The sequence below is a fragment of the Coregonus lavaretus genome (assembly GCF_964263955.1).
Source record: "Coregonus lavaretus genome assembly, chromosome: 9".
Lineage (NCBI taxonomy): Eukaryota > Metazoa > Chordata > Actinopteri > Salmoniformes > Salmonidae > Coregonus > Coregonus lavaretus.
The window spans coordinates 24,128,369-24,152,603 of record NC_139996.1 but is presented as its reverse complement, the minus strand read 5'-3'; the positions used below and the strand labels follow the sequence as shown (position 1 = coordinate 24,152,603).

The window sequence follows — 24,235 nt, the reverse complement described above, 5'->3', positions numbered from 1 at the left end:
GTCCAATGAAGGGCCAGATGTATACAAAATGGTGTCGTCTGGGTAGAGGTGGATCTGAGAGTCACCAGCAACAAGAGCGACATCATTGATATACACAGAGAAAAGAGTCGACCCAAGAATTGAAGAGCTGGTGGCCAGGGTAGTGGTAGCCAGGTGGAAAGCATGGCCAGCCGTAGCAACATGCTTGTAGAAATTCTCGATTATTGTAGATTTATCGGTGGTGATAGTGTTTCCTAGCCTCAGTGCAGTGGGCAGCTGAGAGGAGGTGCTCTTATTCTCCATGGACTTTACAGTGTCCCAAAACTTTTTGGAGTTAGTGCTACAGGATACAAATTTCTGTTTCCTAACTGCTTGTGTATATTGGTTCCTAACTTCCCTGAAAAGTTGCATATCGCGGGGGATATTTGATGCTAATGCAGTATGCCACAGGATGTTTTTGTGCTGGTCAAGGGCAGTCAAGTCTGAGAGAACCAGGGGCTATATCTGTTCTTAGTTCTGCATTTTTTGAATGGGGCATGCTTATTTAAGATTGAGAGGAAAGCACTTTTAAAAGAACAACCAGGCATCCTCTACTGATGGAATGAGATCGATATCCATCCAGGATTCCTGGGCCAGGTCAATTAGAAAGGCCTGCTCGCTAAAGTGTTTTAGGGAGCGTTTGACAGTGATGAGGAGTGGTCGTTTGACCGTGGACCCGTTACGGACGCAGGCAATAAGGCAGTGATCACTGAGATCCTGGTTGAGACAGCGGAGGTGTATTTAGAGGGTACGTTAGTCAGGATGATATCTATGAGGGTGCCCATGTTTACGGATTTAGGGTTGTACCTGGTAGGTTCCTTGATAATTTGTGTGATATTGAGGGCATCTAGTTTGGATTGTAGGATGGCCGGGGTGTTAAGCATATCCCAGTTTAGGTCACCAAGCAGTACGAACTCTGAGGATAGATGGGGGGCAATCAATTCACATATGGTGTCCAGGGCACAGCTCGGGGCTGAGTGGGGTCTGTAGCAAGCGGCAACAGTGAGAGACTTATTTCTGGAAAGGTGGATTTTTAGAAGTAGGAGCTCAAACTGTTTGGGCACAGACCTGGATAGTATGATAGACGGAAATGTTGTAGTTGGGGATGGACATTTCTGAATTTTAGGTGGCCTTCCTAAGCCAGGATTCAGACACTGCTAGAACATCAGGGTTGGCGGAGTGTGCTAACGCAGTGAATAACTCAAATTTAGGAAGGAGGCTTCTGATGTTAACGTGCAGAAAACCAAGGCCTTTACAGTTACAGAAGTCAACAAATGATAGCTCCTGGGGAGTAGAAGTGATACTGGGGGCTACAGGGCCTGGGTTAGCCTCTACATCACCAGAGGAACAGAGGAGGACTAGAATAAGGATACGGTTAAAGGCTTTAAGAACTGGTCTTCTAGTGCGTTGGGTACAGAGAATAGAGGGGGCAGATTTCCGGGCTTTGTAGAATAGATTCAGGGCATTATGTACAGACAAGGATATGGAAGGATATGAGTACAGTGGAGGTAAACCTAAGCGTTGGGTAACAATGAAAGAGATGGCATCACTGGAGGCACCGATTGAGCCGATCTCGGGGTTCTACAGTGAAATTGTATAATAAGAACTAACTGGAACAGCAATAGGCAAGGAATATTGACATGGGAGCGAGGCATAAAGCAATCACAGGTGTTATTAGAGAGAGCTAAGACAACAACTGGTAATGGCGATGAAAGTTTGTGCTGAGCCTAAACAGATAAACAGGACAGGGTACCGTGTAAAGGAACAGTCCAGCAGGCATCAGCTGTGCAGCTGAGTGATCATAAGGTCCAGTGAACAGCAATATGTGAGTCCGAGAGCAGTTCGAATTGGTGCTACATTACAGCGAGCAGGAACCACGGCTGTTGTTTGCGTGAGCTAGCGGGCCGGGGCTAGCAGATGGATGGATCGGCGGGGCTCCGTGTCGACTCTACGAGGTCCCGTCCGGTTGACAGAGAAGTAGATAGCCGGGAGATGTGCATGACTCAAGGCTGATTAGCCAACAACAACATCCATTTGGTTGCAGCTAGCTAGTTGCGATGATCCGGTGTTAAAGGTCCAGTGATTCAGTGATTCCGGCAGAAAATCCGATATGTTCTGGGTCGATAACGCGCTGTGCAGACTGGCCGATAATAGTCCAGGCTAGAGCTGGCTGGTAGGTAGTGCAGGCCACGGACAATGGTGAAAAACCGCTAACGGTGGCTAATAGCAAGTAGCTAGTTAGCTGGCTACTCCCGTCCGGTAGACAAAGAGGTAGATAGCCGGGATATGGGCCTGGCTCGAGGCTAGCTCAAGGCTAACTGGTGCTTGCTTCGGGGGCAGTGGTGATTAGCCTACAGCAACATCCATTCGGTTGCGGCTAGTTAGTTGCGATCCGGTGTTAAGGTCCAGTGATTCAGTTATTCCGGCAGAAAATCTGATGTTCTGGGTGAAAACCGCTAACGGTGGCTAATAGCAAGTAGCTAGTTAGCTGGCTAGCTATTTTCAACTGGAGATTCTAGATAAAGGTGAGTAAATAATAGAATCCGTTCCACATTGAGTGAGGCGGGTTGCAGGAAAGTATATTTAGTAGAAGGATGAAAAGTGTGATAGGGAAATATATATATGTAAAATACAAAAAAATACAAAAAACTGGCTATTTACACGGCCACACAACAGAGAACACGACCGCACTGCTACGCCATCTTGGATCATCCAAGGTTAATAATCAATGACTTAGTAAAACCTGTGTGTTGTTGTTGCTACAGTAGGTTTATATGTAATCCAACTGGGTGGTTACTCTGCATCTTTTAAACTGAGTGAGATGTTGTTCAACCATTCCTGCACTATTAACGGACTACTAAAACACTGTTGACGTGCTTTGAGGACACAGATTGAATATAAAATATGTTGCAATTCTTGCTGCAAATGAACCCACAAACCAGTAAGCCAATCAGTATAATGGGTTGATACTGATGTCTGGAGCAGTGATTTGTTAGTGCCTGAAACAGCTTATTACCACAGTTTCTGATGCCTCCTGCTATGTCATTAGCATCTGAATAGCGCTACCACAGACAGACACACTGACAGACAGACACACTGACAGACAGAGGGGATGTTTTCAGAGAGGCGCTGCCGGCCAGTCACATGTGTTTGGGATTTGTTCAGAGAAATATTTGCCGAATGTAATGTGCTGTGAAATGCATTATTCATGAGTTGTTGCTGCTCTTCATTCGCTGGGAGACCAGGCAACCGCTCAGTCTAATTAGCAAGCTGTGTGTCTAGAGAGGCTGCAGCAGCCTGGCCCCCTCCTCTGTGTGAGAGAACACACCCACACAGCCATATGGACTCTGAAACAGGAGAAAAAAACCTGCCTCTAACTCCACACACAACTTTCTGCTTTCTGATGTTTTGCTAAGACCGCCGACTAAACTAAACCTTCCGTTGAGGTTTTGTTGTTGTTCAAACCACTTTACTTCCTTGTCACAGACTGTAAAGGCTAATCTGCTCCAGTCTTAGGTGTGGTCCTTTTGGAAAAGTTCTCCAGGAATCAAAGCCCTTTATAGGGCTGCATGTGGAGGCTTCAGAAGATCAGAGATCTTATTTCCTCTAGGGCCTGTGACCACTCCCTGTTCTCTAGTGCAGTCAGCCAGTCAGCCAGTCAGCCAGTTAGCCAGTCAGCCAGTCAGCCAGTCAGCCAGTTAGCCAGTCAGCCAGTCAGCCAGTTAGCCAGTCAGTCAGCCAGTCAGCCTGTTAGCCAGTTAGCCAGTCAGCCAGTTAGCCAGTCAGCCAGTTAGCCAGTCAGTCAGTCACTGCAGCTTTGTCGGTGGACAAAGCTACAGCTAATTATTTCTGCATGTGAACACTTCTGCTTAGATATAGCCTACTGCTGGATGCAGTTTTGTGGGCTTTTTGTGTCTGTGTGTAGAGTGTCAGTATGCGACAGCATCTTGTCTTTCTCCTCCTCACACATCAAGGAAGTTAGAAACCCCTAGGCTGCATGCTCTGTACCGTTACAAAAGAAGTATAAGAAGACTGCACACTGAGATCTAGGACAAGAAGACTGCACACTGAGATCTAGGACAAGAAGACTGCACACTGAGATCTAGGACAAGAAGACTGCACACTGAGATCTAGGACAAGAAGACTGCACACTGAGATCTAGGACAAGAAGACTGCACACTGAGATCTAGGACAAGAAGACTGCACACTGAGATCTAGGACAAGAAGACTGCACACTGAGATGTAGTTCATACAAGAAGACTGCACACTGAGATGTAGTACAAGAAGACTGCACTCTGAGATCTAGTACACGAAGACTGCACACTGAGATGTAGTACAAGAAGACTGCACTCTGAGATCTAGTACATACAAGAAGACTGCACACTGAGAAGTAGTTCATACAAGAATACTGCACACAGATCTAGTACAAGAAGACTGCACACTGAGACCTAGTACAAGAAGACTGCACACTGAGACCTAGTACAAGAAGACTGCACACTGAGACCTAGCACAAGAAGACTGCACACTGAGACCTAGCACAAGAAGATTGCACATTGAGATCTACAGTATGCTCCCATGTGGTTTATTAAAATATCATAATGTTTCCTGACTCTTGTACAGACTGAGTCTTCTTTGACTTTTTGCTGAGTCTATTCTTTGACCTCCAGCACCTGGATGTGTGTATGTCATATTTACTTTTATACATGTTCTGTAGTGGAGACATCAGGTGGGGAAGTTAGATTGTCAGAACCCTGCTGGATGATGATGATGATGATGATGATGATGACGTGACCTAACTGGCTGCTCTCAGCTCTTATCCGTGCCACACCTCTTATCGGTCTCACTTGGAGCTGGAGGGACGGAAGAAGAATGGAGGGAATGAGGGATGGAAAAAAGAGGGCAAAATAAAGTTGAATCAACAGTTTTATTACAGTGTTGTTGCTGTCCCACGTGGAGCAGAATGGTCATAAAACAGACAGACAGAACCAACAAAGCCAGTAATGAGTGTCATGCCTAACAGACAAAGCAAGCGAGAGGACAACATCAATATTTGGGCTCACTGTGACAGACAGTGTTCTACATTACGAGTGGGATTGGCTCTGTGGTGCAAGAGGAACCCAGAGGGCATGAATACTAGTGTGGCTATTATAACAATGAGCGCCGCAACTGTGTAGAGGGGACCAGGGTGGTTGGTGCCAGCCTGTTTCTGTCTCTGTCTCTGCCTCTGCCCAGGGGTAGAGTGACACAGCAGGCAGAGTCGTGCACATCACTAGGGCATTGCCCACTACCCAGACAGCCACAAAGAAACTCATTATCACACTGTTTACTTCAGGGAGCTGTTTACTTTTGTGTATCAAGGACAGTGTGTGTTTGCCTTTGAATGACGATAAGAGCGAGAGCGAACAGAGAGGGAGAGTCTGTTTGTGTGTGTGTGTTTCATAAAGAATGAGAATGTGTTTAAAGCTGTGTGTGTCATTTTCTGAGGGGGTGTGTGTACTGCATGCTCTGCTTCCTTCTTCTCACTGTTCTCCTCCATGTGAGTACGGTGAAGCTCAGTGACAAGGGGTACTCTCTCTCTCTCTCTCTCTCTCTCTCTCTCTCTCTCTCTCTCTCTCTCTCTCTCTCACTCTCACTCTCACTCTCACTCTCACTCTCACTCTCACTCTCACTCTCTCACTTCTCTCACTCTGTGATTGTACAGGAATAGTTGTGGGCAGGTATAGATTTGAATTAGCCTGCAGCGCAGTCAAGTGTAGGCACACATCTGTTCCGCTCCTTGTTCTTCACTGTTTAAGGGGCAGGTGTTGAAGCGGATTCATAACTTAAGCACTTGTGGAACGTTTACTTCTCACCTTTATTCTCTGTTCCATTTCCCAATAGCGTTACTCTGGGTGACTAACAGTAATCAATAAATTCCTCTGTGTGGGTTTGGATGGGAACTTGAGGTTTTAGGGTGTGTCTGACATAAGTGTGTGTGTGTGTGTGTGTGTGTTCTCCTCTATGAACAGCTGTGGAGTACATATGGAGACCTCTTCATGCTCTGCTTGTTTTGGCCCTGTGCTATACACAGGCTGACACTGTAGCTCATACAGACAGAAGCACACTTACACACACAGACAGAGAGATGCTGCCCACTGTGTCTGCGTGGGCTTTGATGCTGATCATTTGAGAAAAACCTGTACTGAGTCTAGTTGAACATGTTCAGTTCTGTTCTGTAGAGATGTGTTCCTGTCCCCCTGAGAGCTGACCCTAGTAGCTCAGCTGAGATTCAACTAGACACAGGTCACCAATGAATAACCATCACCTCTACTGTAAGGTGGAAACTTGGAATTGGTTAGCATGGACCACTGTGTGCGTGCTTGTGTCAATCTGTGTGCGTTTGTGTGCGCGCGCGTGCTTTTGTGAATCTGTGTGCGTGTGAGTGGCTGGTATGTTTTGTGTGTTTAGGGTGATCTACTGAGTGTGCATGAAGCCACAGGAATGTGTGCTGATGGTTACCATGTCTAAGAGGTTATCAAGGCGGTAACTCTCTCTTCTGAGGAAGAACACCTCATTATTCACCCTATTCACTCTTAAGGACTAGCTGTGACTAGTCAGTCTTAGGCTTCAGAACACCAGACTAGACACAAATGCTGTCTGTCAGTGTGTGTCTCTTTCATTGGTATAACGATGAGTGCGTGCAGCAGGCAGCCATGCTGGAGGGTTCTCTCTCCCTCTCATTGATCAGAGACAGAGGCTGGCTGAGTGGCTAGGTGGGTGATGATGATGGTAAGAGCATGAGCAGAGCAGCAGTGAGCAACAGAATGGGGTGAGGGGATGGGGTGATGGGGATAGGGGGATGGGGTGAGGGGATGGGGATAGGGGGATGGGGTGAGGGGATAGGGGGATGGGGTGAGGGGATGGGGTGAGTTTTGGGTGTGGAGGGCCTGGGTGGATATTTGTGAGTTTGAAAACCTCTGGTTGCCTGGATAGTGGTGGGTGGGTGTGTTTCTGAACGTATGTGAGTGGTCTGTGTGGATCCTCCACACCCTTCACACAACCACAGAGATGAGTGTCAGTCAGACCTGGAGCCGCCACTGTACGGATGTGGTGGAGTCGACCTGAAGACAGTTGGTGTTGGAGAAGCTGTCAGCTGGATGTCTCTCATTGGACATATCCCAGAATAGATGTGCACCATTAAATATGTATGCTATTTCATGCTGTTGTTGGTGGCTTAAAATATATGTAGGGCCTAGGCATAGTTGCCATGTTTTTCACTAGATTCTAGAAGATACCATAGATATCTGCAGTGGTGGAAAAAGTACCCAATTGTCATACATGAGTAAAAGTAAAGATACCTTAATAGAAAATGACTCAAATAAAAGAGAAAGTCACAAAGTAAAATACTACTTGAGTAAAAGTATTTGGTTTTAAATATACGTAAGTATCAAAAGTAAATGTAATTGCTAAAATATACTTAAGTATCAAAAGTAAAAGTACAAATCATTTAAGATTCCTTATATTAAGCTGACCAAATGGCACCATTTTCCTGTTTTTTTATTTACAGAAAGCCAGGTGCACACTCCAACACTCAGACAATTTACAAACAAAGCATTTGTGTTTAGTGAGTCCACCAGATCAGAGGCAGTAGGGATGACCAGGGATGTTCTCTTGATAAGTGTGTGAATTGGACCATTTTCCTGTCTTGCTAAGCATTCAGAATGTAACGAGTACTTTTGGGTGTCAGGGAAAATGTATGGAGTAAAAAGTACATTATTTTCTTTAGGAATGTAGTGAAGTAAAAGTTGTCAAATTATAAATAGTAATGTACAGATGCCCCAAAAAACTACTTTTACTTAAGTACTTTACACCACTGGATATCTGACAAAGCAGTAAGTAACATGAGACTGTGGCTGGTTTGTTTCCGGTTGGTGTGGTTGATCACATTTCACTGACTAGAAGGTGTGTTTTCGTGGGAAAATGACATCTTTTCATGGAACACACAACTCCTAAGCTGTCACATGGTGTCATAGCCAGTGTGAGAACCTGTCACACACAACCCCCCAACACCAGGGCTCGTTTGGCCAATAAGACCTGGCCAGGTGAGGTGCTATAGGAGAGCTTGTCATGCTAGATAAGATGGAGATGATGGATAGGGGTCAGGGCACAGATACCTCTGTCCTTACCTTATCTCCTCATCTTATTTTACAACCATCTGAAAACACTAGATAAAGTAAAGGAAATATTTGGAGGCCTATATACACTTGCTTTCATCTATCGTCCAGTTCTGCAGGATCATTGCAAGTGACGCGGAAATGAAGCCATTTTGGAGAATTCAGATGCTGTGTTTGTTCCAGTTTCCTACCTGAGTGTGATGAGCGGTTTGTCTCACAGGTCACTGCGAGCCTGGCTCTGACAGGGGGAGATGGGTTGGTGTTGGATACCATGTTTGATTTACTGGGTTACTGTGTGTGTGTCATAGTCCTAGTCCTCTCATAGACAAAGGAGAGTTTGTTCCAGCGTCTTTCTTTCTTTCTCTCTCTCTCGCTCTCACACTCACACACAGGCATGTAAGGTGGCATTCCACTGCTCTCGGCCTGGGCCCGGTTTCCAAAAAGCATCTTAAGGCTAAGTTTATCGTTAGAACGTTCATAGGAGCATAGTTAAATCTCTGAGCTGTTTCCCAAAGTCATCGTTAACATTGCACTTGAAAACGCTGGTAATCTAACGCCTGCCTCAGACCACTTGTAGAACAGCTAAGTGCGTCGTTAGATGCTTTTCTGCTCTCCCGCATGACTTTATACAAAGAAGATCTCTGCTAAACATAGAATCACATGATTTATCCGTCTCTCTGTGACCACCGATAACTTCAGAACAAAATTGACTACAAATACAAAGTTGCCAATGTCTTTGCAACTGTTACAAACAAGCAAGTATAAAAAGATGGTTCAAATGAAAACCGAGATGACTGCATTAAAATATAAACAGTAGGCTATAGGCCTATTCCGACCATAGTGAAATACATTTCATGTTCAATCAATTGAGTTCTATTTTGCTACATGTAGAGTACTGTCATTTGTCTTAATATATTTCATGATGTGTAGCCTAACGTGCTCAATGATGTGCCAAATCAATGATTTAGTGCATTCTTATTAGAATAAGCTGCCTCAGTATTTGCAGCCGTAGGTGGTAATATCTCTCTAGGAGCTCCTCCGTCATCAGTATTGTGAAATAATTATAATATTAAGGAAAGATTTCAATGGAGAAAGCTGATCCGAGAGCAGGCGCTCCCTTTATGTCGATACTATCAGTATTGACACATGCTCCAATGACGCACTTAGCGAGCGTTCTCTCTGCGTGGTGTTTTGGGAAACATGTTATATCTTCAGCCGTTGTGAGATATGGGAGTCATTATTATGACATAGTAAGTCATAATAATGCGTTACTAAGTAATAATTGGGTAAACCATTTGAATTCAATCACTTTTTGACAGCTTCCCTTTTGATTTAAACAAAACTTCCATACATGTTTGCCCATGGAAGAAGTGGTCAGATAGTGACTTTTTTTTACCTGAATGCCAAAACATTCAGGAGATAAATGCGCTCAAAGTTGACCCATTTTACATACCCCACCATACCATGAGACACCCATGTCTTCGTCACTTGAAAATATAAACGGTTGAGTTTGATATCATTTAACAGCGTACAAACAGGGTTGTCAGATTATTTAATACTTTATTTAAAGAAATGTTTTTACCTTTAACGTCAATTATCTAAATATAAATTTAAACTCCGATTTTTTTTCTCCATATTCACATATGTTGTAGCTTAGACCCTACTTTACATCATCTGAGGTTTTTGTGTTGTGCCCGCCATCGGTTGAGGCACAACATGCTCTTGAATACAGGGTGGGTGTCATTTCAATCATAGAAATGGAATTCATAGAATGGACCTATCCCTTCAGACCACTGCAATTTAGCTGGTACACCATTGAAATTTAAATTTAAATGTTAACTTCTAATTACTACCACAAAGACGGAGGCCAGTCCACCCACTGTTGTCCACCCAATCTACTATCCCCCATAGTAAAAAAGTTGACCTATTCTGTACGATAAATAAATATTCCAAACATAGTCTGGGACAGTTGTGGGATGCGATAGATCCCAAATTAATACAACCACTCACATCAAAAAACATTTTCTATGCAATGAGGCTGATGCAACAGATCAGAATGTTTAGCTTACATTTTTTATAAACTATTAGACTATAAGCTATTTCTTCACTTTATAAGCACAGCAAGGCGCACACGGCAGTAGGCTATAGGTGGGAATGTTCCATTAGCGGGAAAACACCATTATGAAAAGTGACCGCAAATGCAATTATGCATGTAATGGCTTTTATTATAAAGGTGCATTTTTATGATGAAAATTGAAAAGTGATAATATATAATTCAGAAGTGATAGGCTAATATTGTCACCAATCAGACTATTCCTGATTTAATCTTGTCTTTACATATACAAAATAATATGTGTGAAATTTGTTTTGATTTAGAATGGACCATTATCATGCACCTGTCTTGAAACAGGGGCAGGGGAAAAAATTACATTTGCATTGTTGTCAGAGTGATTAGAGGGTACCAGGCAGTTAGCAAGTTTGGTAGGCTACTAATGACCATCAGCAGCATCAGAGCTTGGGAGAAGCCAAATTACCATGACTAAACGGTCATGTGGAATCTGACTGCCTTCATGACTTGTGACCGCCGGTGTGGCGGTAATACGCTCACCAAAACAGCCCTAGTTGTGATTCCTTCTCTGTATGTGGTGGCGTTGTGTTCTGTTGCTCCCGAGCTCGCCCAGTGTTTGGCCTGTTTATACCACATGAGTAATGTTGGGGGTAGCTGGTTCGCAGGGAGGGGAGCTAGTGATGGTATATAAACTGCTATAATGATGGTTTGTTAAGAAAGCTGGAATTCTTGTGCTCATCAGATGAAGTCAGTGCATTCCTGCTGGGCAGCTCCCCTATAGATGGCCCCTGGACTACAGCCAATAGTCAATGAGTACAAACACCTCAGAGAGAGGAGGGGGAGGAGCTAGGCTAGGGGTTTGAGCTCAAACACTAGCTGTGCTGTGTGCCAGTTACAGAGCAAGTGGGTCATTTTATCTATTACTCATGTTGACATAACTTATGTAAGAGTCACACTGCCAGTGTGTATGGCCTTACTGAGTTATCATATGCCAAATGAGAAACTGTATAGTCTACTACTACTATCGTTAATAAAAGTTGTAGGTCTAGGTGTGTGCTTTACCACCCAAGGCTATTGACTTTACGAGTCAGGCAACGCATGTTATTGCCTTGTTATTAGTGGAATACAGATGAAGTAAAGTCATGAAAGGGCACACAGGGGAGTGGTTAGTGCTGTTCCTGTTCCTTATTGTGAAATCCACTTAGGCCTAAATCTCCTCCAGTGTTAGGAAACCTGCTGCTCTTCCCAGAGACAGTCTCTGAAGTTCCAGGTCTGCCAGGTCAGCTGCTGGTGGGAGGTATCAAAGTGGATCACACACACACTCACCTGTTCGCTGTTCTCGGCACTACGCTGAGAAGCATTTCATTGGGTTACAGATCTGCGTTGACGCTCTCAGGTCCGTGAGGTACCACCAGAGCTCCAACTAACCAACAGGAAACTTCAGGAACGCAACGCTCGGCTCCGCTCAGCTCAGCTCCCAAGGGGCAGTGTGCTGGAAATCTAAACCTCAGTCACGACTGGTAGACTCAGTCACACATATGCAGGGCCTGACGTCAATAAGGCTCTGTTACGTATAGTGCCTGTAGGAGAGATGTATAAACCCATAGCTTCAATACTACACAGAGGATGGAGAGAGAAATGGGCCAATTGTGTGTGACACAGCTGCCTGTCGTGTGTGTTAAACTTAGCAACAATATTATTCTGCTGTGTTTCGAGGGATTACTTTTTTCACCCCCTTTGGCTAGATAACGTTGTGGAAGTTTCACAAGTTCTGTGTAACATGTATTTATGTACTGTGACTAATTGATTGGTTGTGAGGGTGTTTTTTTAACCCTCCCTATCCATGTTTCTCTTCCCTGCAGAGTGGAGTCAGTAGTACCATGCAGTGCTGAACTGAGCCGAACCGAGCGAAGTGGATCTGAACTGAAGTCCTCATTGCATTTCGTAGCATCGCGTCTCAGATGGAGCTGAAGGTGTGGGTGGACGGAGTTGTGCGCGTGGTCTGTGGCCTATCAGAGGAGACTTCCTGCCAGGATGTGGTCATCGCACTGGCTCAGGCCATTGGTCAGTATCTCAGTCCCTCTTCCTCTCTGGGGTGCGAGTTCTTTCCCTCTAAACCCTAAGGCACTTTAGATCTAAAATAATTGGATAGGCATCAGCAATATGGTGAAAATCCCACTGATCAGAGGTCAAGGTGGAACCACTGTGTTAGATTTATTTATTTCCACCTATCCTTCCTTTCTGACCTCAATGAAGTGCCAAGGGGGAAGGGCGCTAGGGGTCGACTTGGTATAGAGCAAGCTTCTGTCACCACACCCTCAGGCTGTATTGAAGCCACTTACTGCAGTGCCAAAAAACGAAACCCCATATTTAGCAGCTTCCCTTTCCTCTGTGTGTGTGAGCGGCTGCCAGGTCATTAGGGAGAGCTTGTCCTCATTTCAGTCCTCATGGAGATTTCAGTTTGTTTGAACATGTTTATAAGTTGTATAAGACTTATACAACCGTCTTCTGCTCATATTTTTCATTGCTGAGAGAAAAGAGAGTTGCGTGAAGGACTGCAGAACTAGAGTTTAGTCTTGTATAGACATTAGCCATAGCCCATAGCCAGAGAGAGGGCAATGAGCTGTTAATGATACCCCCGTGATTTGATGTTGTGTTTCAGTTTTCTGACTACTCTTCCTGCCACAGGTCAGACGGGTCGCTACGTGCTGATCCAGAGACTGAGAGATTCAGAGAGGCAGCTGTTAGCCAATGAAAGGCCCCTGGAGTCCTTGGCCAAGCTGGGCCAGCACAGCAACGACGTCCAGTTCTTCCTGCGCCGCACCGGCCCCAGCAGCAGCGATGGACCAGGGTCTGGCTCTGGCTCCACCCAGGACCGTGTCGCCCCTCTTCCTCTGCCCAAACACCCCGAACCAGAGCCCCTCAAATGCACCCAGCCCAAGAAGTCCCTCACCTTTAACCTGGGGCCCTCCACGTCCCCCAGAACCAAAGCCAAGCAGCTCATCAGGAAGTCTCCCCGCGACTCCCCCAAAGAGAGGGCCTCACCAAGCCCCATTCCTCCCCACCATGCTCCTTCCCCCTCCCCACACACCCACTCCCCCTCTCCCTCTCCCTCCCCTCACTCTCCCTCTCCCTCCCCTCCTGTGGGCCCGTCCAAAGAGGAGGTCTTCCGGCAGATTCTTCAGCAGCAGGAGAGGCTGAGGGCCATTGAGGCCCAGCTGGAGGCCATGGAGAGAGACTCTCGGTCCTGGAACAGGGCCTCCCCGGCCGCCTCTCCTTCCCCTGTCCCAGAGGCTTGCCTCCAGGAGGAAATGGAGGCTCTGGAACAGGCAGCCAGGAGGAACCAGGCCGAGCTGGCCCACGAGACGTTCTGGCAGGAAGAGCTGCAGGCGGAGGTGGAGAGGGAGAGGGGGATGAGGAGGAGGCTGGGGGAGCTCCATGCCAAGATGGACGACTGCGGCCGGCGACTCCACGACTTCTCGTCTCGCTCCGCCCAGCTGGAGCAGGAGATCAAACGGGAGAGCCTGGGGGGCGGCGCCCATGCTGGGAGGGCCAATCAGGCGGGGGGTGAGGAGTCGCTAGGGGTGATGAGGGCGGAGCTACAGAGCCAGGGGAGGCACAGCGAGGAGCTGGAGGGGGAGTTATCGGAGACGGACAGGGCTATGGGGAAGGCCGAGTCACTGCTACAGGTAAGGAGAGAGGGCAGGGCCCTGGAGAGAGGGGTGTAACTCACACTCTCCTTCACCCACACTCCTATCCAGTACCCATGAGAAGGTTGTAGCTCAGTGGTTCACAAATGGTGGGTCAGTTGTGTGGGACAAACTAATTCAGACCTGGGAAACCAAGTAAGCCAATCAATGACATTAATCAATCAATTTGTATTTTTGTATTTGTATTTATTATGGATCCCCATTAGATGCTGCCAAGGCAGCAGCTACTCTTCCTGTGGTCCAGCAAAATTAAGGCAGTTCATACAAATTTTAAAAACATTACAATACATTCACAGATTTTACAACACACTGTGTGCCCTCAGGCCCCTACTCCACCACTACCACATATCTACAGTACACAAATCCATGTGTACGTGTGTGTATAGTGCGTATGTTATCGTGTGTGTGTATGCATGTGTCTGCGCCTATGTTTAATGGTAGTCCGCAGCTTAATTATCCTTGATCAAGGCAAAACATGTTATCATAAGAACATTTGAAACACTTAATCAAAACATTTTGCCAACCACTGGTGTAGCTACTACCCTCTCTCACCCAATCTTGCCAGCACACTGCAGCAAACACACACACATACACTCATCAGTGCAAGGACACTCAACAAATAAATATGGTCTCTGTCTCCCATGGTGATGGGAAAACCTATATTTATCGGGAAAAAAACATGCTCACCATTTACACAATGTTTTGTACTTAAATCAAACGTGTATCTAAATGTATGAATGTTTGCTATGAATTGCAATGGGACCCCTTTTGGGTGTCTGATGAACTGGCTTGACTGGTATGATTGGCTGTGACAGCTTAGTTCTCATCTGGACTGATTAGATACACTCCCCCATATCTGTACTCTCATTTGTATCACATTGACAGTACCTCTACTTCCTTATATTCTTGTATCTGAAATGGAGAAAAATATAAAAACAGAATAAAGGTCATTAATCCATTGCACAAGTGCATTTTCTTTGCTTAACTTTGACACAAGCAGGTCTGTCAGTGGTTGCTACTAGTTGGAGACAGTGATGTTGTTGTTGTATGTAGCTAATGTTATTCTAATGTATTTCATATGTGTTTCATATGGGTTGAGTGCATTTGCTACATCCCACATTAAGACGGGGCCATAGGTGCTCTTAGACCATTGCAACCCATCTCATGGTGATCCATAAGTAAAGGCTGTGCTACAGGCATGCTATGAAACAGTTTATAAGACCATGAAAAGCTCATTCGGTATCAGCTTGTCATCTGAGTTGGAGTGGGACTTGGTGATTAAGTCTGTTGGCTATATACAGTGCCTTGCAAAAGGATTCATCCCCCTTGGCGTTTTTCCTATTTTGTTGCATTACAACCTGTAATTTAAATTGATTTTTATTTGGATTTCATGTAATGGACATAAACAAAATTGGTGAAGTGAAATGAAAAAAATAACTTGTTGTGCGTGCATATGTATTCACCCCCTTTGCTATGAAGCCCCTAAATAAGATCTGGTGCAACCAATTACCTTCAGAAGTCACATAATTAGTTAAATAAAGTCCACCTGTGTGCAATCTAAGTGCCACATGATCTCAGTATATATACACCTGTTCTGAAAGGCCCCAGAGTCTGCAACACCACTAAGCAAGGGGCACCACCAAGCAAGCGGCACCATGAAGACCAAGGAGCTCTCCAAACAGGTCAGGACAAAGTTGTGGAGAAGTACAGATCAGGGTTGGGTTATAAAAAATATCAGAAACTTTGAACATCCCACAGAGCACCATTAAATCCATTATTAAAAAAATGAAATAATATGGCACCACAACAAACCTGCCAAGAGAGGGCTGCCCACCAAAACTCATAGACCAGGCAAGGAGGGCATTAATCAGAGAGGCAACAAAGAGACCAAAGATAACCCTGAAGGAGCTGCAAAGCTCCACAGCAGAGATAGGAGTATCTGTCCATAGGACCACTTTAAGCCGTACACTCCACAGAGCTGGGCTTTACGGAAGAGTGGCCAGAAAAAAGCCATTGCTTAAAGAAAAAAATAAGCAAACATGTTTGGTGTTCACCAAAAGGCATGTGGGAGACTCCCCAAACATATGGAAGATGGTACTCTGGTCAGATGAGACTAAAATTGAGCTTTTTGGCCATCAAGGAAAATGCAAACCCAACACCTCTCATCACTCCGAGAACACCATCCCCACTGTGAAGCATGGTGGTGGCAGCATCATGCTGTGGGGATGTTTTTCATCGGCAGGGACTGGGAAACTGGTCAGAATTGAAGGAATGATGGATGGTGCTAAATACAGGGAAATTCTTGAGTTAAACCTGTTTCACTCTTCCAGAGATTTGAGACTGGGACGGAGGTTCACCTTCCAGCAAGACAATGACCCTAAGCATACTGCTAAAGCAACACTCGAGTGGTTTAAGGGGAAAAATTTAAATGTCTTGGAATGGCCTAATCAAAGCCCAGACCTCAATCCAATTGAGAATCTGTGGTATGACTTAAAGATTGCTGTACACCAGCGAAACCCATCCAACTTGAAGGAGCTGGAGCAGTTTTGCCTTGAAGAATGGGCAAAAATCCCAGTGGCTAGATGTGCCAAGAGACATAAGGTGCTCTTCAAAAGGTGGCTCTACAAAGTATTGACTTTGGGGGGGTGAAAAGTTATGCAAGCTCAAGTTTTCTGTTTTTTTGTCTTATTTGTTGTTTGTTTCACAAAAAGTGGTAGGCATGTTGTGTAAATCAAATGATACAAACCCCCCAAAAATCAATTTTAATTCCAGATTGTAAGGCAACAAAATAGGAAAAATGCCAAGGGGGTGAATACTTTCGCAAGCCACTGTAGTCGTAACTGACCCTTATTTAGTCAGTCACAATATGGCCTTATATAAATGGTCCTCCAAGGAGGAAGGACCCGCTTGCTGCCTGGTACAGGACCATAGCTTGCTGTCTGGTACAGGACCATAGCTTGCTGCCTGGTACAGGACCATAGCTTGCTGCCTGGTACAGTTTCTCTAGAGATAAATCAGATCAAGCCTGAACTGTGCGATGTAGTAGGGAGTTATGCTACATAGTTTAGCGCAGAAAATGTGGTAATTAACTACAATGACCATAATCCATTGCGCGCCTACCGCTCTGAGACGGAGAGAAGAGTGAGAAGAACGTGCGATCAAGAGGGATAGAGAGCAGTTGCTTCGTGAGGTACCTCTACCTGAAAATACATTATCTAAGATTGATAGTTGGTATTCAGCAGTCATAAAAGTATGCCTTATTTACTTTGAAGAACTACTAAAATAGTGATTTTGTCCGACTGCATAGGTAGCAGCTCTATAGAGATGAGATGATTTGGAATTAAATAATGAAGCCATCAAATAGGCCTAAAACAAATGTAATACACACGACAACTGAAATATATTTTTTAAGTAATGTGAATACATTATGGTTAATAAGTGATAAGAAGTAATGGGTAGTCACTACCATCATGGGACTTATTATTCATTGTTTTATTCTGTGTTACAGCATTCAACCCACATAGTACATTTAATGTCTAAAAAGATTATCAAACTAAAACCGAACCGACCTCAAAAAGCACTAATCTCTCAGTACTCCTTGCTGGTCCACCTATGGTACAGGAGCTTAGCTTGCTGGTCCACCTATGGTACAAGAGCTTAGCTTGCTGGTCCACCTATGGTACAGAGCCATAGCTTGCTGGTCCTCCTCTAATACAGCGCCATAGCTTGCTGGTCCACCGATTGTACAGGACCATAGCTTTCTGGTACAGGACCAAAGCTTGCTGGTCCTCTTCTGGTACAGGACCATAGCTTGCTGGTACACCTCTTGTACAGGACCATACACTACATTATCAAAATTATGTGGAAACCTGCTTGTCGAACATCTCATTTCAAAGTCATGGGCATTAATATGGAGTTGGTCCCCCTTTTGCTGCTATAACAGCCTCCACTCTTCTGGGAAGGCTTTCCACTAGATGTTGGAACATTGCTGCGGGGACTTGCTTCCATTCAGCCACAAGAGCATTGGTGAGCTTGCAGTCGGCGTTCCAATTCATCCCAAAGGTGTTTGATGGGGTTGAGGTCAGGTCTGTGTGCAGGCCAGTCAAGTTCTTCCACACCGATCTCGAGAAACCATTTTAGTATGGACCTCGCTTTGTGCACAGGGGCATTGTCATGATGAAACAGGAAAGGGCCTTCCCAAAACTGTTGCCACAAAGTTGGAAGCACAGAATCGTCTAGAATGTAATTGTATGCTGTAGCGTTAAGATTTCCCTTCACTGTAACTAAGGGGCCTAGCCCGAACCATGATAAACAGCCCCAGAACGTTATTCCTCCTCTACCAAACTTTACAGTTGGCACTATGCATTCAGGCAGGTAGCGTTCTCCTGGCATCCACCAAACCCAGATTAGTCCGTCGGACTGACAGATGGTGAAGCGTGATTAATCACTCCAGAGAACACGTTTCCACTGCTCCAGAGTCCAATGGCGGCGAGCTTTACACCACTCCAGCCGACGCTTGGCATTGCGGATGGTGATCTTAGGCTTGTGTGCGGCTGCTCGACCATAGAAACCCATTTCATTAAGCTCCCGACGAACAATCCTTGTGCTGACGTTGCTTCCAGAGGCAGTTTGAAACTCGGTAGTGAGTGTTGTAACCGAGGACAGACGTTTTTTATGCGCTATGCACTTCAGCACTTGGTTGTCCCATTCTGTGAGCTTGTGTGGCCTACCACCTTGCGACTGAGTCATTGTTGCTCCTAGACATTTCCACTTCACAATAACAGCACTTAGAGTTGACAGGGGCAGCTCTAGCAGGGCAGAAATTTGACGAACTGACTTGTTGGAAAGGTGGCATCCTATGACGGTGCCACGTTGAAAGTCACTGAGCTCTTCAGTAATGCCATTCTACTGCCAATGTTTGTATGGCTGTGTGCTCGATTTTATACACCTGTCAGCAGCGGGTGTATATATAGTGTAGGTAGGGTTAAAGTGACTAGGCGACAGATTAGATAATAAACAGTAGCAGCAGCGTATGTGATGAGTCAAATAGGTTAGTGCAAAAAGGGTAAATGCAGATAGTCTGGGTAGCTATTTGGTTAACTAATTAGGAGTCTTATGGCTTGGGGTAGAAGCTGTTCAGGGTCCTGTTGGTTCCAGACTTGGTACATCGATACCACTTGCCATGTGGAAGCAGAGAGAACAGTCTATGACTTGGGTGGCTGGAGCCTTTGACAATTTTTAGGACTTTTCTCTGACATACTAGATATTCATAGTCGAAGCGCCATTTTGAATTCTTCGAATGGCTGTATAGTGCGTTTTTTAACCATTTTATATTTTTAAAGATAAAATTGGCTGCCTCTCTGTAGCGCCTTGCGGTTGGATGCCAAGCAGTTGCCATACCAAGCGCTGATGCAGCCAATCAAGATGCTCTCAATGGCAAGGGAGAGCCTTGTATGGGTTTATGTGTGTGGAGTAAAGGTGATCTAGAGCTACAACTCGTTGAGTGCAGTCTTAGTGCCAGCATCGGTTTGTGGTGGTAAATAGACAGCTACGAAAAATATAGATGAAAACTCTCTTGGTAAATAATATGGTCTACAGCTTATTATGAGGTATTCTAACTCAGGGATCGCACACTAGCTGTAGTTAACAAAGAGACACACCCCTACCCCTTCGTTTTACCCGAGGCTGCCGTCCGGTCTAGACGATGCATGGAAACATCTCCGAGAAACATAAGGCGCGTTCACACAGCACCTTAGCCCAGGGCTAAGAGCCTCCTTAGGCTAAGGGAGATTTTAGCCCGGGGCTAAGAGCCTCCTTAGGCTAAGGGAGATTTTAGCCCGGGGCTAAGAGCCTCCTTAGGCTAAGGGAGATTTTAGCCCGGGACTAAGAGCCTCCTTAGGCTAAGGGAGATTTTAGCCCGGGGCTAAACGAGTGTTCACACCTGCACATTCTAAAGTGGGCAAGCAACAACCTTAGCCCAGGGTTAGCTGGCTCTGCTCCGGAGCAGGGTTAGCACCGACTTTTCGGGGTTAGCCCCAGAAACACGGTGCCAAAATAGCCAGTGTGAAACGGAGTCAAGAATAACGCCTAGAATGCTCACTCTCAAATCACAAAAGCGCCACTTTCAATTCATTTACATGCTTGTGATGCCTGTAATGTGTTCTACACGTTATTTTGAGAAGTAAATTCATACTATTTAATCCTTCCATCTGAGGACAAAAAACTAAATACAGTACTTTCATCCACACAAAAACATTGGTTGCTATGCCTAACAAAAATGGTTGCTATGCAGGCTGGGTAAGTCTTCAGCAACGGGTGTGGCTGAAATAGCCGAATCCACTAAATTGAAGGAGTGTCCACATACTTTTGTATATATAGTGTAGCTTGCTGGGACACCTATGGTACAGGGCCATGGTATACACATAGAAGAAAACTTTGAAGAAATGATGGTGGAAAGAATGAAAAGGCTTCACTGCATGGCAAACCCCTGCTGACAGTAAACATCATCAGTATTGTGTGTTTTTACGATGATGAGCGCACAGCTCCTGTCATTAGGTTAATGGAGACAAGCCTGCAGGTGTCAACTGTTTCCCACAACTCATCCATTCCATTCAGGATCAATTTGCACATATAGGCGGCAATGTGTAGAGCATCTTATCTCCACCCCCGCCCCCCGTCTGTCTCTCTCTCGACTGTTCCGACATTATTGACTAGGCACAAGTGGAAAGTCGATCGGGTTAATTGATTAGTTTGTTTGTGTGCGTCAATGTTTAATTGATGGAGGAAAGGTTGACATTGGAAAGACCAGTAGTTTCTGTCTTCTTCTTTTCCTCCCAGTTAAATTCAAACTGATGGGCTTCTATACAGTCAAAACATACTTTACTGATCGTTACAAGCTTATGAACTTTATGGTCAGGAATGTTACACATTTGCAGCCAGCAGTGGCTTTCTAGATGGATGCAGCAGGTGGCTGGCTGTTCATTAATGATGATGAGCATCTGGCCTCTGAGATGCATGCTGTGGATGTTGCTGTACTCTTGTGGCGGGAATATGAATTACAGCCTTTGAAAGTCAGTCTGTATTTGTTCTAATGATTATGTAACCTAAGTAACCTTGCAAATTACATTTCATGTCTTCCAGTTGGCTCTATATTTGTGGCTGATTTATATTCCAACTAAGCATTTCAGATATATTTGCATATTTGGGAGGTAGTCCTAGAAAACAAAGGAGTTGATTCATGCAATAGAAACATCTCACCATTTATTTAATTATGATCTGTATCTAAATACAAACATTATTGAAACTGTCTGATGTACATTTTCACAGTGTCAAACACATATCTAATGGTGTATCATATTGGTAGAATGAGATAAACGAAGAGAATGAGAAGAGATCTGTTAATTGAAGCCCAAACCCAATTTTAGACCCATCCAACACCTATGCCTATAGAATCATCAAGTGCGTCGGTGTAGGGGCTAGGGGTCTATCTGGGATTGGGTGTGACTGTCCTCTCCCCCCTCTCTGTGTCCCTCCCCAGGAGAAGCAGGAGGAGTTGGAGGAGCTGAACAAAGAGTTGAGGCAGTGTAACCTGCAGCAGTTCATCCAGCAGGCAGGAGTCCTGCCGACACACACACACTCACGCACAGACCTCAGCGACCAGCTGGACCAGCTTGAACTGGCTCATCTGCTACAGGAAAGATACAGGAACGGAGGTACCGAGATACACACACACACACACACACACACACACACACACACACACACTGATTGCTCCTCCTTAACCTCCATCTCTCTCTCCACAGGCCTGGGCCTGCTCTCCTCAGAGTCGCCTCCCCGGCCCACAGCCAAGCAGTTCCTGGGACACCCCCGCAACCTGCAGAACCCGCTGGTGTCCAGCCTCAACCCAGAGGGTGTGTATGTGTGACACTACCTGCCGCTACCCCGCCCTGTCCCACTCCGGCCTGCCCCCCTGCCCCTGCCTCAGCTTGACTTTTTGGGCCATGCCTTGCGACCACACTCCTCTGTTCTGGTACTAAGGGTAGAGGTCCCTGCATGGAGCCCCCAACCCCCTCCCACCCCCCCCCAAGGTTTCCCTTCACCTTTTGCTGTCCTCTGACTGCCCCTTATGGCTCTAATGCTATTTGCTTATCTGATCATTCTGGTTCTGTTATATTGGTCCGTCTACAATTATGCTTTTCAACTCTGCTTTGCTAACATCTTATGCACATATGCACATCTCCCCTCCCTCTTCTCTCTGTTTCTTTCCACCCACTCCCTTTTTCCCTTACTTTATGTCTCTCTCTCGACCCCCACTCTTTCTGTTAGTCTCTCTCTCTCTCTCTACCCCCCCCCCCCCTGTGTTGTGGACTAACAGTAGCTCTGACTCCTACTGCTGCAGCTGTACTGTAACACCCAGGCGGGTGATACAGCTGTGAGTTATTTCTGAGTCCCCCCCTCCTCTCTCTCTCCCTCCAGTCAGTCCAATGACGCAGGGCGTCTTTCCACCCTCAGAACAACAGGCCTGTTCTCCACAAACAGCTGTGTCTCAACAGAAACACACTGTTACGCTGTCACCACTCTATTTCTGTATAAAAGAGTGGGCCTCATTTAAGTGCAGAAATGTTATTGGGGAAAAAATACAGATTTGTGCTGCTTACAATTGATAAATGAGGCTCAATGACTGACCATTCTGACTGTAGTGTAAAATACAATTGTGTTTGGTTATTGTGTCAGAGAGCCTTTTTCTGTCTCTGTTTGGGGGATTACTTCCATATTGCCTTGTATGTTGGTGACCTTTGACTTCCAAAGAGAAAGAGAGAGCCTGACCTTAGAGCGCTGTAAGGTGAATTGCACAGTCCCTTCTCTCCCCTGTCTGAATATTTCAAACATGCATCCTTCAAGTTATTTCGGATGTTCTGATATTTCAGATTAGTCATTACTTCTAAGGACAGAGAATGGAACAATGCATTTCAGAAGTATTGAAACATGGCCATGGCCTAGTATGTGTGATGTTGGGTTTGTTCCTAACTGGGTTTCTGCAGTGTGTGTGTTTGTCTGCTCTCTCCTTCCTCCCTCCTGGTTGCTGAGGGTATTTGGGCGGTTTCTCTGGCTTTAATGGGGAAATAGAGGTAGCATGCTTGAGGTAGAAGTTGCCCCTCACCACAGATCTAGGATCAGATGCCCCTAACCCAATCCATTGGGTGGTTAAGAACTGACCCTGAATGAGTGGTTAGGGCCAACTTCTACCCACTCCCAGGGCATGATTTACCATCTATATCTACCAAGCTCTCCCTTCACCTTAACAAGAAAAGTGTTTTCAAGAAAAGTGTTTTCAAACCAAATGAAGGGAGACATCATCCCAACTTATTTTTGTGTGTCTTGCAGTCGTGACATCCAGAGAGTCGTCATGGAGATAAAACAAGGAACGGCAGGGCCAAGGAGTTGTTCACTGTTCACTTAATGTCACCACCACATATTCTATTTAACCCGTCTGTCTTTATACCTACTGTATGTCTTTATTATTATCATCCAGATTACCACATATACTATATACATACTGTATATACTAGCTACATAAATATATTTACAGCATTTTGCTACTGTACACTGCAAAGTACCTATGTATGAAATGTAAAATTATTTAGGAAAACCTTTACCTAGAGAATTATTACATTGTCTGTGTATTTAAATATAATAAAAGATTGTGCACTGTGTGTTAGATACACTTTGTTGTTGTGTTTTGATTGAATGAAACCATTAAATCCTCCCCATGACCACATCATATTTGCATAATATATACTTGCATATACAGGCCTGGTTTAGTGATGCAATAGGATATGGCAAGGATGGACCGAATATTTCACATGCTAGTGCATAAAACTGACTCAAAACTCCATTCTCCCTTTCGATGAGGCACATTTGTTTAATGATTTAGAACGCGCATGCCCCGCCCACCTGAGGATCTGTCTTTTTCAGCAATCTATTTCCTGTGTTTGAGGGGTGCAATATCCACTTGTCACTTAAATCTCGCTGGATTGAGTGCTTTCTTTTGACTCCTGTGGCTTTTTCATACTCTTGCTTGTGCCCCATTAACGTTACGAGCGCGGAAATGTTTGGAATGACCTGGCAAACACACTAATGGCTGAAATGGGATCAATGGAATACATTGTATTTCCCTTGAATCTATAAGAACTCTAAAGCTTTGTTGGGGATTTAACGCATTCTCTCGACACTTACATCACACGAAAGAGAAGAAAGGGAACTGTATTTTGATGGGTATAAATTAT

At 45.1% G+C, this 24,235-nt stretch overlaps 1 protein-coding gene across 3 annotated transcripts in view; it reads left to right on the top strand.

Annotated features, from left to right (window-relative positions):
- The window catches only part of LOC311134660 (ras association domain-containing protein 7-like), a 53,412-nt gene extending 29,739 nt beyond the window's left edge, over positions 1–23,673 (top strand). For all 3 annotated transcript variants that reach the window (XM_084168406.1, XM_084168408.1, XM_084168407.1), the window contains 5 exons: positions 12,102–12,303; positions 12,928–13,928; positions 21,487–21,661; positions 21,752–21,859; positions 23,334–23,673. In XM_084168406.1, the coding sequence (XP_084024532.1) occupies positions 12,201–12,303; positions 12,928–13,928; positions 21,487–21,661; positions 21,752–21,859; positions 23,334–23,365 (1,419 nt within the window). In that variant the 5' untranslated portion in view covers positions 12,102–12,200 and the 3' untranslated portion in view covers positions 23,366–23,673. The remainder of the gene's footprint in view (positions 1–12,101; positions 12,304–12,927; positions 13,929–21,486; positions 21,662–21,751; positions 21,860–23,333) is intronic.
- The last annotated feature ends 562 nt before the right edge of the window (positions 23,674–24,235 follow it).